A 14,043-nucleotide genomic window follows, 5' to 3' on the forward strand; every position below is an offset into this window, starting at 1 on the left:
CCAGCCGCCCTCCTCCTCACCAGGTTCTCCCCTTCCCCTCCCCTTCCTTTTCCCCTTCCCCCTCCCCTCCCCTTTCCCCTCCCCTTTCCTCCCCTTCCCCTCCCCTTCTCTTTTCCCTCCCATTCCCTTTCCCTCCCCTTCCCCTCCCCTTTCTCCTCCCCTTCCCTCTCCCCTCCCCTTCCCTCTCCCCTCCCCTTCCCTCTCCCCTCCCCTTCCCTCCCCCCCTTTCCCCCTCCCCTTCCCTCTCCCCTCCCCTTCCCTTTACCCTTTCCCTCCCCTTCCCTCTCCCCTCCCCTTCCCTCTCCCCTCCCCTTCCCTTTCCCCTTCCCCTCCCCTCTCCCCGAGCGGAGGATCGGCCGGACCGAGAGGACCCAGCTCCCAGCCCCGGAAGTTACGCGCGGCCGGCATCGTGACGTAAGTTCCGGTCACGGCTGACTTCCGAGGCAGACGCGGAAGTGCAGGGAGGCACCGGGAGCCGGGTTCGGTTGCAGGATTTCTGGCCCAGCCCTGCGCCTCGTGAATGTTCTAGAGAGGTCGATTCCTAGAGGCCCGCTTCCACCAGCCAAGACCACACAAAGCCGGCGCTAGGGGCCACTCCTCGGCCGAGGAGCTGATGCCGGCCGCTCCCTGGAGCCCCCGTAGCGGGGCCGGACCATGAGCCTGCTGGGCGGCCTGGCCTCCTCGCCGCGGGCCCCGCTGCAGTCCGGCAAGGCCAGGATGAAAAAGCTCCCGAAGAAGAGCCAGAACGAGAAGTACCGGCTCAAGTACCTGCGGCTGCGCAAAGCGGCCAAAGCCACGGTGTTTGTGAGTGTGACCGGCGCTCAGCCCCTCTCAGCCTCGAGCCTCTCCTAACTCGCGAAATCTTTCCCCGAACTGTTCCCCTTCCCAGAGTGACAGTATTAATAGAGTGTTAGGTTTTAACATTGTACATTACTTCTTGTTAGCCTCGTCCCTTGGACAAATTACGTAATTCCTGTAATCCTGTTTCCGCATCTGCAAATGAGAGCTAATAACTGCCTTGCAGACTTAATGAAGATTAAATGAGGAAAGTAAAGCGCTCGGTACCTAGAAGCTGTGCTAATAAGTTTTAGTCATTATCGTTATTACCGCAGAACTCTTGGAAATGCCTTTGAGCCTCCAGAGAAACCTGAGAATGAGGCGCTATTTTTAAAATAGCAGCACTGAAGCCCCGAGAGATGATTTGCTCGAGGGCACTATGTCAGAGCCCTGGCTCCAACTCAAACACCTGATTCTAGTTTCTTTAGTACTTCCATTACGCAGCCTGTTTCCCAAGCACCCCGCATACCCGTAACTGACCCCTTCCATGAACAGGCACATGAAGCTTTCAGTAATCCCCCCTTCTAACCTCTTTTGAGTCTTCCTGATCTTTTATTGTAGAGGCACTGGGTTTACTGAATGAATGAATGAAATGGTTTTCCAGCCACAACTAAGTGTTATAATACTCTGGCTTGCTCAAGCTCACCTCAATGCTTGGAAATAGCAGGTGTCTCAAATATCTCCCCACATCTGAATCACCACTACCTTACCTCTTCTACCAAAAGCTAGAACATCCCTCAGCTTTTTTGGAAGCATAAGGAAAGCTTTGGGAATCAGAGCATTCATTCCGAAAACATTTATTTGGCACTTGCCATGTACACTGGAGAGAAATAAGAAAAGCCGCATTGAGAGGATTTAGTATCTAATTATGTTACCTTTCTTTTATTCCCTAAATGTCAAAGGTACCTACAGCTTGGCACCTATGTTGTTAGGATACTGGTTCCACCAAGTCTATGAAGAAGGTTTTGTGAAGCACAAGGATATTGTTTTGATCATTCAGAGTTTGAGGTCCCCACTCTGGCACAGCCAGTTTGGAGCAGCCCCCTCAGGACTCGTGCTTGGGAAGTAGATTGAATCGTCAGTAGAGAAAGCTGATGCTTGAGTACACATAAATAGGTTATGAAATTTAAGAGTTTTATAGACTAGACTTGATTTTGTTCCATCCATATTTTCTCTTTAAGGTTCATACTGCATGGGATGCTTTGGGTTAGGTTCGCTTTGTAAGCTCCCCAAGAGTCAAGGCACTTGGGAATGGACCTTCCCCATATTTACAAGGGTTGAGTTTAAGCATCTATGATTTGAGCAGTATGTCCTTTTCTCTGCTAAAGGCTACCGTAATGAAGGTGACCATATGTCTTGGTTTGCCTAGGACAGCCCTACTTTGCCATATTGTTCTGGAAAAATCATTAATAGCTCCCCCTTTTCACTCGAAGGTGCACCAGTTTCTATAAATTATCTAATTACTCTGCCCACATTAGAACTTGACCCTACCTTTACTTGTAGGTTTGTTTACAGTTTGTCTGCAAGGTAAACTAGCTCTTCCTTCTCACCCAGCAACACAGACTTCTTTGGTTTGGAATATAGCTCCCCTTCTCAGCATAATACTTTGATCTTTTATTCATTTTGTGTGACTATATTCAAAATTTTCTTCAAGGAAAATGCTGCTATTTGTGATGAAATTGCTCGTCTTGAGGAAAAATTTCTTAAAGCTAAAGAAGAAAGACGGTGAGCTGGTTCATGTTGTGTTCAGAATTACATTTTTTGGTGACTGATATGGTGTTACTGCTCCTAAGAATTTTCCTCCATCGGGATTTTTGTACTTTGCACAGCCCACTGGCCACTAATCTGGTACAGAGAAAGTCACAACCTATGGTATTGGTTCCTGTTTACCCAGGTCGTGTTGGACCATGATGATGAAACAGCTCTATTCATCTCTCTGACAAAACCCTCTTGCCACATCTTATAAGTAATTTTATTATAACTCTGCGGTTATAAAAGCCCAGGGATAAAAGAAACCATTTCATTCTACAGATGTTTATTCCATATGTAGTTCTCCGTGAGTATATGTACATGTGCAGTTCATGGTACGTGCCCTTCAGAAGCCTAACACCTTCCAACATCCAGTTAGAAGAGCTCTCCAGGTGCAAAAGAGATACGCTATAATCCTTTATCCTTAGCTTCTTGAGGTATTATTCTCTGGAGCTTCGTTTATCCCAGGGTCCAATAAGAACCTTATTTTTGTGAATGCAATAATCTTTGTATATAGTTCTGGCTTTTCGCAGTACTTGAATAAAATATGGAATTGTGATAAAACAGAAGCTCATACCTCTGCTCCCTTTCCTTCCCGACCTCAGGTACTTGCTAAAGAAGCTCCTCCAGCTCCAGGCTCTAACTGAAGGGGAAGCACAGGTTGCAGCTCCTTCCCACAGCTCCAGTTTGCCCCTGACTTACGGTGTGGCCAGCTCTGTGGGAACTATCCAGGGAGCTGGGCCGATTTCTGGGCCTAGCACTGGAGCTGAGGAACCATTTGGGAAGAAATCCAAGAAGGAGAAAAAAGAAAAAGGCAAAGAGAACAACAAACTGGAAGGTACCTTGGGGAGAGGATATCAGTTTCCCCAGTGGCTCAACGACTAATGACGAAGACCTGGTACTAACTGGTAGACACTCGGCCACAGAGATGACTTAAACTCTCACCCGGTCCTTAAGCAGCCCTGGTAGCCCTTGAAAACCAAGTGTCTTAAAGCCACTCCAGGTGGAGGAATTGCAGTTAGACCTGGTTAAACGTGATGGGAGCAGGCCAAGGCCTCCCCCTTCTCCTACACACCCGACTCTCTGGGTGCCTTCAGTTCAGTCTTTCCTAGAGGCAGGGAAATGGGCTTGGTGGCCTTTTGAGCACACAGATGACTTGGGAAATTGCTGACCTTATAAATGAAGTCAGAGGCTTTAAAAAAGTATAAGGCTTTTAGATACTAAGCACTGATACCAAAATTGGTTGCTGTCAGGTGGGGGGTTAGAAGGCTACTCAGGGCTTTGGGGAGAAGTCCCGTGTGCCCATTCAGTGAGTGTGTAGAGCCAGGATTGGCTTATTGCTCTTAGCATCGTGCAGAGTTTTCCCTTCCCCTCAACGCTGGGAAGGGCCTAAAGTGGGTGACCCCAGATTTGCGTTTCAGTTCTGAAGAAAACATCCAAGAAAAAGAAAATGGAGGCAGGTGCTCGCAAGCTGGTTCAGCCCATTGCCCTGGATCCCTCAGGACGGCCTGTGTTCCCCATCGGACTGGGGGGTCTAACAGTATATAGCCTGGGGGAGGTGAGTGAGACCAGCGATAAAGAGAGAGGAGAATCAGAAATACGGGAGTGGGGTTGAGCCTTCCCTCCCTGTTCCCGTTAGCAGCAGCCCCTTGCTGATCCAGACCAACCCCAGAAAATCTCCAGTCCCTAGGAAACCAGGTCAGTTTTGTCTGCTACACATCCTACGCTCTTTCTCTCTCTGATTTGAGTCACTCTGTGCAGCCCCAAGGTGGTTCTAAAGGCTACCACAGTACCCTGGACTTCTACATTCTCTGGTGACCTCAGTGGCAGGTTGGGGGAATCTTTTTTTATAGATCATCACCGACCGACCTGGCTTCCATGACGAGGGTGCCATCTACCCTGTGGGCTACTGCAGTACTCGGGTATACGCCAGCGTGAAGAGCCCAGACCGGGAGTGTCTGTACACTTGTCAGATCAAGGACGGTGGCACACAGCCTCAGGTACCCACTCGAAGAATAACTGCTGGTTTTCTTTTCTTTTTTTTTTGAGGACCTTCTCTGTGACACGCATTTAATATATATTACCTATTCAGACACTTTACAAGGTAGATAGTGTGTAAGATGCAGAAAGTGATTGGCCCTCAGTCACACCTCTGCTAATAAGTGATTTGAGCTGGGATGTAAATCTGCATTTGTGTGATTGTCCTACTGACACCCATTCCCTTGAACCGTGCTGGTGCTAATGTCAATATGGTGACCACATGAGGCCTGATCAAGCTGCTTGTTTGTAAAGTGCAGGCCTACATTCAGGGAAGATTAGTTTGACACTCTGCCAATTCAGGTGGGACCAAGATGGAGATAGCAGAGAAACTGCGTATTAGTTTCTGACTGCACGTAGTCTTGAGGACCTGGGAGACCTGAATCCTAGTTGTATTAAGTATCTTTGTTCATCCTTCTCAGTGCTGTGGTTCAAGACAGTTCACTTTCCCAGTCTCCTCTGATCATTGGGGGAAAATAGACCATTTTCAGAGTTCCAGGCTTCACTGTCTGATGATGTTACAGATCGCTAGAAAATGGGGTGGAAGGAGATAGAAGCAAGGGAAGGAACCTTTGAGCAGAAGCTGAGAGCCTGCCTGACACATGTGGACAGTATTGCATCACTCCTATCCTGGTTAGAATGCTGTCGGATGCAGCTGAGAGTTCGGATGACCTTGGCCATGCAGCATTTCTCTTTAGAAAGTGCTCTAGCAGACAGACTCGATATTGTAGCAATAATTATAACAAATCTATACGTTCAAGGAAGATCTAATCAAAATCCTAATAGAATGTAAATGGTAATTGACAAGCTGGTCCTTAATTTCCTCTGAAAGACAAATTGCTAAAATATTTAAAAAAAAAAAAAAGTCTGTAGGGTTTTTTTTGTTTCCTTTATTAAGCCACTAACCCATCCAGACATTATTTTCAGGTACATTGTGAGCTTTAATTTTTTTCCCCTAACATCAAGTGACACATTTAGTATATATTAAATACATATAATACTTGAGTATGTTTCCAGACGATTCTGTTTTATCTATTTGTCTATAAATGCCAGTATGGCTTTTAATTGCTTTAGCTTTATAAAATGTTTTATACTATAAATATGTTAAAAAATATATAGAACAATGTATTTATAATCCTAGGGTGAGGTGAAAAGGTTTTCCTTAGCAAGATGTGAAAAGTAGAAGCCATAATGGAAAGTAGTAACAGATTTGACTATTAAAAATTTAAACACTTCTGAATGACAAAAACCACCATAATCAAAGTTAAAAGCGACAAACAAGAAGAAAATATGTAACAGTGGATTAATATCCAGATAAAGTGCTCTTATGGTCTAAGATAAAAAAGCAATCAGACGGGCTTCCCTGGTGGCGCAGTGGTTGAGAGTCTGCCTGCCAATGCAGGGGACGCAGGTTCGAGCCCTGGTCTGGGGGGATCCCACATGCCACGGAGCAGCTGGGCCCGTGAGCCACAATTGCTGAGCCTGCGCATCTGGAGCCTGTGCTCCGCAACAAGAGAGGCCGTGATAGTGAGAGGCCCGCGCACCGCGATGAAGAGTGGCCCCCACTTGCCACAACTAGAGAAGGCCCTAGCACAGAAACGAAGACCCAACGCAGCCATAAATAAATAAATAAATAAATTTTTAAAAAAATAAAAAATTAAAATTACAAAAAAACAATCAGATAAAACAGGCATTTCACAGAAACAGTGCAGATGGTCGATGAGAGCAGACCTTACTAGTAGTTAGGGAGATGCAAATAAAACAGATCTTATTTTTTCTCATAGGCAAATATAAGATAGATAATAGCAAATGTTGGCCAGCATGTAGGAAAATAAGTACAAATGGCATTAGTAGGAGGGAAAATTTGTAAAGTTCCTTTTTTTGGAAGGCAGCTGGGCAATATCAACAATTTTAATGTGTGACTCCTTTGATCCAGAATACTTCTTGATATTCTAGTATGTCTTAGAGAAATGTGCAAATGTGAACAAAAGAGTTACATATAACAATGTAATTGTGGCATTGTTTGCAATAGCAAGAAGTTAAAAGTAATCTAAATACCCACCAATAGGAGAATGGTTAAAAGTTAAGATATATCCACCTTGTGTAATATTATACGGCAGTTAAAAGAATGAAGTAGGGAAAGATCCCAAAACCAAAATACTACATTTTGGCCTTTTAATTGCTCTTTGCTCAAATAGAATATATAGTTTACACACAATGTAAAAAATTGGAATTGGCATGATCAATACCAAATAGAAGAGCAATCCTGAAATATTTAAAGATAATTGTTTATAGTTTTTTCATGAATTAGCTGAGAAATCAGTATAAACCATCACAATGTTAAACTTGCAACATGTCACTGAAGTAACAAAATCATTGACTAAAACTACTCACAAGATAATTTATTATTGACAAAATTGAAAGAGCTCTAAAATTGACACAGGAAAATTGAATCAAATGAAATAACCACAGAAGAAAACTAACAGCAGTAGAAACTGTACTCAGTAAGGTTTGCTTTTTGGATTCTAAAAATTGATCAATAATGCACATCACTGGGGGGGAAAAAGAAAAAAAAAAAAATATATATATATATATATATACAGAAAATTAATTCTGTGTGGAATAATTTTATTAAACATTGAAAAACTGGAAACTGCTTAACTGAACTTTATAGAAAATGGTTAAGGAATTTAACTGACTAAACCTGTTACAGAAATTTTTTTTTTTTTTTTTTTTTTTTTTGCAAAACGTCATGAACTTTATAGAAAACTGGTCAAGGAGTTAAGTTGGGTAGATAGCACTTGTTACAAAAATGCTTTCTTGGCAAAAATTCCTCAGTTTAGTATAATTTTGATTTAACAGTTTCTTTTTATAAATAAGATATTTTACAACTCAAAAAGTAAAGTGAAATGGCGATTTGCAGTCAAAATGGCCTATACTCTTCCTAGGCATTGTAAAGTAAATCTAAGATTATGTGGAGAATGATTTCATTTGTTTTTAAAATACCATTTGTATTTATACTTACAAATGTAAGTAAGTGGATAAGAAAGCATCTGGAAAGGTATATAAGAAATTAAGTGTTGGCCTCTGGAGAGGAGTCAAGCAAAGAGTATAGAATTAAACAGTCAAAAGACTTTCTCTGTTTTCTTGGCTTGGAATTTCTAATAGCCCTCTAGGAATGGTACCCACCTCCTACCTGGTATACTCAGCTTCAGGGTCCAGAGTGAAGAAAGAGTAATAGCGGTAGTTCTTCTCCTTGAAGACTGATCTCATTGCTCCTTTATATTTCTCAGTTTGAAGTTGTTCCTGAAGATGATCCCCAGAATGCCATTGTCAGCTCTTCTGCAGATGCCTGTCATGCAGAACTGCTCAGGACCATAAGTGCTGCTATGTAAGTTGACCAACAGCTTGGAGACAGGCTAAAAAGATCACTTTGGGTACAGTGAGGCCTTCTCTCTTGCTTTTAATGAGTAGAGATCCCTTATTTTATAGAAAGCTATCCTGTGTCCTTCGAATGCCTTAGCAGCTGCAGTCTCCAGAGTATCCAAGTTTGGAAAGCTTATTCCGTGTGTTCATACCCACATTCTCATCTCCCTCTCAGCTCTCAAGCTAAAATTCTCCCTCTCCTATTTAGGGGGAAACTAATGCCCAGCATGCATCCATCTGGAGCTGACTTTTTTGGGTTTTCTCATCCAACCATCCACAACCTGATCCAGAGTTGTCCAGGAGCTCGAAAATGCGTCAAGTAAGTGGGGTCAAATCCATTCCCTTGAAAGAAGCTCCATGATCAGTGGTCCAGGGACCTAAACTGGCGGTCACTGCTCTGCTCATTCATCTGTTTCATGAGCTGCTTCTGTGCACAAGGCACAGTGAGCAGGAGCCAGCACCCCACTGTACTGACGTTATCATCTGTGTGCACCATGACAGCAAATGGATTGGGAAGTCCTGCAGAATAAGTGTCACTAAAGAAGCCTGTCTGTGTGCTTTTCAGTTTCGGTTAGTTAATTTGTTTTTCAGATATATATGGGAGAGACCTAAAGAAAAAAGTACCTGATCCCTTTGGAGGGAAGAATGGGTTGTATGGCCAACAGACAACTCAGTAATGATCCCTTTGGTCCTGCAGTTACCAGTGGGTGAAGTTTGACGTGTGCAAACCTGGAGACAGTCTGCTGCCGCCCCAAGGACAGCTAGAGAATGATGCAGCTACAAGCTTTGAAGCCTTTCAGAGACAGACCTTCCATAAAGATCATAATGATCCCATTCTACAAGGTATCTTTTATTTTTCCCTGTGGTTTGAAAATTGACCATTTTTAGGCAACCCTCCCCTCTTCGTTCATCGCTGAGTATCCCATATCTGGGCAGTGAGTGATAGAAGCTTTCCCCGCTCCAGCCATGGGCAGCCCTCGCAGAAGTCACAGGGCGTGGCTGAGATCATGGTGAGGCAGGGCTCACCGAGAAACTAGGGCATCTCATTTTCTAACCTAAATAAGACCTAAGCAGAATACAAGGGAATGTTTACTGTGGGACTGAAATTTCAGATGTAGTAAATGGGATCAGGTCATGGCCTTGGTCCTGCCTATGTTCCGTGGATTCCCTCCCACAAATGAGTGGAGTGATCAGGGGATCCGGCATAGAAGTCCTATAGGGAGAGCTCTGGACTCGAAATAAGAAGATAGAATTAACTTCTCTGTCTCTGCCTACTATGCTGTGTAACCCTAGGCAAGTCACTTGATCTATTTCAGCCAGTTTTGTTCTTTTTTTTTTTAATATTTTATTGAAGTATAGCTGATTAACAATGTTGTGTTAATTTCTGCTGTACAGCAGCAATTCAGTTATACACATATATACTTTTTCATATTCTTTTCCATTATGTTTTATCACAGGATATTGAATGTAGTTCCCTGTGCTGTACAGTAGGACCTTGTTGTTCATCCATCCTGTATATACTGGTTTGCATGTGCTAGTCCCAAACTCCCAATCCTTCCTTCCCCCTTGGCAACTACAGGTCTTTTCTCTATGTCTGTGAGTCTTTGTTTCATAGATATGTTCATTTGTGTCATATTTTATATTCCACATATAAGTGATATTACATGGTATTTGTCTTTATCTTTCTGACTTACTTCGCTTAGTGTGATAATCTCTATGTCCATCCATGTTGCTGCAAATGGCATTATTTCATTCTTTTTTATGGCTAATATTCCTGTGTGTGTGTGTGTATGTGTATATACTACATCTTCTTTATTAATTCATCTGTCAGTGGCTTGGCTATGGTAAATAGTGCTGCTATGAACATAGGGGTGCATGTATCTTTTCGGATTACAGTTTTGTCTGGGTAAATGCCCAGGAGTGGGATTGCTGGGTCATATGGTAACTCTAGTTTTAGTTTTTTAAGGAACCTCCATACTGTTCTCCATAGTAGCTGTATCAACTTACATTCCTACCAACAGTGCAAGAGGGTTCCCTTTTTTCCATATCCTCTCCATTATTTATTTATTTATTTATTTTTATTTATGGCTGTGCTGGGTCTTCGTTTCTGTGCGAGGGCTTTCTCTAGTTGCGGCAAGTTGGGGCCACTCTTCATCGTGGTGCGCGGGCCTCTCACTATCGCGGTCTCTCTTGTTGCGGAGCACAGGCTCCAGACGCGCAGGCTCAGTAATTGTGGCTCACGGGCCTAGTTGCTCTGCGGCATGTGGGATCTTCCCAGACCAGGGCTCGAACCCGTGTCCCTTGCATTGGCAGGCAGATTCTCAACCACTGCGCCACCAGGGAAGCCCTCCATTATTTATTGTTTGTAGATTTTTTGATGATCCATTCTGACTGGTGTGAGGTGATACCTCATTGTAGTTTTGATTTGAATTTCTCTAATGATTAGTGATGTTGAGCATCTTTTCATGTGCCTCTTGGCCATCTGTATGTCTTCTTTGGAGAAATGTCTATTTAGGTCTTTGGCCCATTTTTTGATTGGGTTGTTTTTTTGTTTTTGAGTTGTATGAGCTGTTTGTATATTCTGGAACCTAAGCCCTTGTCAGTCGCATCATTTTCAAATATTTTCTCCCAGTCCGTAGGTTGTCTTTTCATTTTGTTTATGGTTTCCTTTGCTGTGCAAAAACTTATGTTTGATTAGGTCCCATTTGTTTATTTTTGCTTTCATTTCTATTGCCTTGGGAGACTGACCTAAGAAAACATTGGTACAATTTATGTCCGAGAATGTTTTGCCTATGTTCTCTTCTAGGAGTTTTATGGTGTCATGTCTTATAATAAGTCTTAAAGCCATTTTGAGTTTATTTTTGTATGTGGTGTGAGGGTGTATTGTAACTTCACTGATTTACATATGGCTGTCCAATTTTTCCAGTACCACTTGCTGTATTTCAGCCACAGTTTTCTTCATTGTAAAGGTAAATATCTGTCCTGTCTTACCAAACAAGGGCAAAACTGGGCTGACAGATGCAAAAGAGTTGAAAGAATTAAAAGGACATGTATGTGTCTGATCAAGCCAGTCTCGTGAGATTCCCAGGCAGCAATGGAACTTAAGGAACTTTTTTTCTCCAGGATCTTTGGACCTCCCAGAGCTTCAGCCTACAGCCTTTGTGTCTTCTTATCAACCCATGTTCCTGACACATGAACCCTTGGTAGATACTCACCTACGGCACCTGAAGGCTCCGTCGCAGTGTAGCCCAGCTCAGTCTTCAGATTGAACAGGAAGGGATCGATAACCACATCATTTTCATCAGGATGGATTTTTTAACTTAAACTAAAACTTAAGACTATATGGAAGAAGGCAGCGACTCAAGTGAAGAAGTGAAGAAGATAGTAAATTAACACATTTTGTCGCGGAGGTTCCCATGGTGACAGCTTTCCTGGGAAAAACTTCAGCTGCTTTATTTTTAGTAATAAATTTTTCTTGACAGTTCTGCTTATTTTCATCTTGTTGTAATCAGGATGTAATCTTCTGGCTTAGCTCTGCCTGAGGTAAACTTAAGTCCTTTGTAAACCAGAGGGAGAGATGGCTGCTGACTCATGAGGAAGGTAGTAAGATTCTGACAACCTTGCACCCTTGATTCTGATCTAGGTCAGTGAATACTAAGTCGCAGCCCTGACAACCAGCTGCTGCTTTATTTTCATGGCAGCGTCACCACAATCAAATCCTGCTTATCCCCAAGCTGCAAGGTCCAGTCCCAGGCCCACTGTGCATCTTTTTCACATTTCACAAGGGGATCAAAAAATCCTCTCTAACCCTTCCTACATTCCCTTTGTGGCTCCTTATTGGAGAATGTGCTTTTAGCTAAACCACATGATAACACATTTAGATAGAACGTGATTGGTTCCCATCCTCCGTAACAAGACTCACCCCAGCAGTTCGTTAGTCGTGTAATGATGTAACTCCGCATTCTGTATAACTGAATTTTTTGGACTCTACTTACAGCATTAAGGTAGAGGCATACCACAACACCTAATCCCAGCCAGTACAACTCCACGGTGCCTTGTGGGATGCTTCGCTGCCCACCCAGCCCGGTACCAGGGCTGGCTGGAATGGGAAGGAACAAAAGGACCCCGGAAGTAGAAGAATGGGGAAGGCAGTGAGAACTGGACTGTCACTGTGCTACCGTCCATAGCTGCTGACAGGGGAGGAAACACATGGGCCTAGCATCTTACAGGACTGTATCTGGATGGCAGAGGGAGGGATCAGATGCAGCATTTAGAGCACATCACACTGGCCACTGCAAAGTATCAGAAACTGAAGTAACTAACATTAAATTTATGATTCTTAATTATAGTCTTACAAGTTTATATAGCTTTTACAGTGCAAAAAAAATAGTAAAATTTGGATAATAGCAAATCAGGGATAGAAAGGAGATTACTCAAAACTGTTAATGTTTTTCTTTTTTCTTTTTTCTCTGCATAAGGTGCCTGAAGCCATCTGCACTTATACAGAAATGGTATACACTGCTTTTATCACATAACCAATATCTTTCCATTCTGTTACAGCCTGAGTTAATCACGGATTCAAAGTGAGCATCATTCTAAGAAAGACATTAAAAAAAATTTATGTAAGTTAGTGCGCGGTTTACTTTAATAAGTATTCATTTTGTAGCTTTCCTAGAACAGTGTTTTTCAAACTACAAATCTCAACACACTAGTTGTTCTTAAACTTAGGCAATCAAGACCCACATCTTTTAAAATTAAATTAGAAGACAATTAGAACATATTGGAATGCATTGCATGTCGAAGGTTGAAACTGGTTTCAACTATAGTGTGTATATAGGTGTTTATATACTATTCACACAATACACATGGGGATACATGGAATGATGTAAAATGTTTTTACTATGGATCATCATTTTAAGTAACTTGAAAAACACTGCCCTAGCATACTTAAAAAATCTTTTCATCTATTGGATTGTTAAAGATTTCTTAAGTTTGACAACATCCAATGTCAGTGAAAATGAGGGAAAAAATGGGTTAAAGATTTCTTAAGTTTGACAACATCCAATGTCAGTGAAAATGAGGGAAAAAATGGGTTAAAGATTTCTTAAGTTTGACAACATCCAATGTCAGTGAAAATGAGGGAAAAAATGGGTTAAAGATTTCTTAAGTTTGACAACATCCAATGTCAGTGAAAATGAGGGAAAAAATGGGTTAAAGATTTCTTAAGTTTGACAACATCCAGTGTCAGTGAAAATGAGGGAAAAAATGGGTTAAAGATTTCTTAAGTTTGACAACATCCAATGTCAGTGAAAATGAGGGAAAAAATGGGTTAAAGATTTCTTAAGTTTGACAACATCCAATGTCAGTGAAAATGAGGGAAAAAATGGGACTACGCCTTGGTGGAAATGTAAACTGTTGAACCCTTTGGGAGGGTTAAGCTGTAGGTATCAAAATGTTAAACATGTTTATCCTTAAACCCGTTATTCCATATTAAGGACCCTAAAGAATTAAGTGCGGTATGGTGTTTGCACGTAACAGTTATCACAGTATTTGTTTAAAACCCTCTATGTCCACTAATGGCAAATTGGTTAAAGAAAATATGGAGCTCCCACAAACTGAAACAAACTAAATCTGTTTTCACTTTACATAGGAAAATTATTTTGCTAGAATAAGTCAAAAACGCAGATTACAAAATAATATACCATGTAGTAGTATGTAAAATGTGACCTAAACAAATCAAGTGATGTTCACCAAGATATTAAGTGTCTCCAAATGATGAATTTTGTGGTGATTTTTACTTACTTAGACTTTTCTTTAGCATCCAAGTCTTCTATAGTGATTATGAATTCGATTTTTTTCAAACAGTAAAAAGTTATTTTCATTTGGGAAATAAACTGAATTCCCACAGAATGTTTTAAATCATTCAACCATTAAAAATAAACTTTCATATGACTTTTCATTAAGATATCCATCACCTAAGCCTAACTTTTTACA

General features: G+C 41.9%; 1 protein-coding gene across 1 annotated transcript; it reads left to right on the plus strand.

The window, feature by feature from the left end:
* The first annotated feature begins 376 nt into the window (after window positions 1–376).
* TBRG1 (transforming growth factor beta regulator 1) lies at window positions 377–11,533 on the plus strand. The gene is made up of 9 exons (XM_028166789.2): window positions 377–804; window positions 2,492–2,562; window positions 3,192–3,424; window positions 4,008–4,144; window positions 4,440–4,586; window positions 7,917–8,014; window positions 8,258–8,368; window positions 8,747–8,892; window positions 11,173–11,533. Exons 1-9 carry the CDS (start codon window positions 655–657, stop codon window positions 11,316–11,318), a joined length of 1,239 nt encoding a protein of 412 aa, XP_028022590.1. The 5' UTR covers window positions 377–654; the 3' UTR covers window positions 11,319–11,533.
* Window positions 11,534–14,043: the final 2,510 nt, after the last annotated feature.

The sequence above is a fragment of the Balaenoptera acutorostrata genome, chromosome 9 (assembly GCF_949987535.1).
Source record: "Balaenoptera acutorostrata chromosome 9, mBalAcu1.1, whole genome shotgun sequence".
NCBI lineage: Eukaryota > Metazoa > Chordata > Mammalia > Artiodactyla > Balaenopteridae > Balaenoptera > Balaenoptera acutorostrata.

Excerpts from the sequence above, each read along its gene's own strand:
- TBRG1 (XM_028166789.2), top strand. The coding sequence starts at position 655 with ATGAGCCTGCTGGGCGGCCTGGCCTCCTCGCCGCGGGCCCCGCTGCAG. Across the intron at positions 8,015-8,257 it reads AGGACCATAAGTGCTGCTAT|GGGGAAACTAATGCCCAGCA; the intron begins GTAAGTTGACCA and ends TCTCCTATTTAG. Across the intron at positions 8,893-11,172 it reads TAATGATCCCATTCTACAAG|GATCTTTGGACCTCCCAGAG; the intron begins GTATCTTTTATT and ends TTTTTTCTCCAG.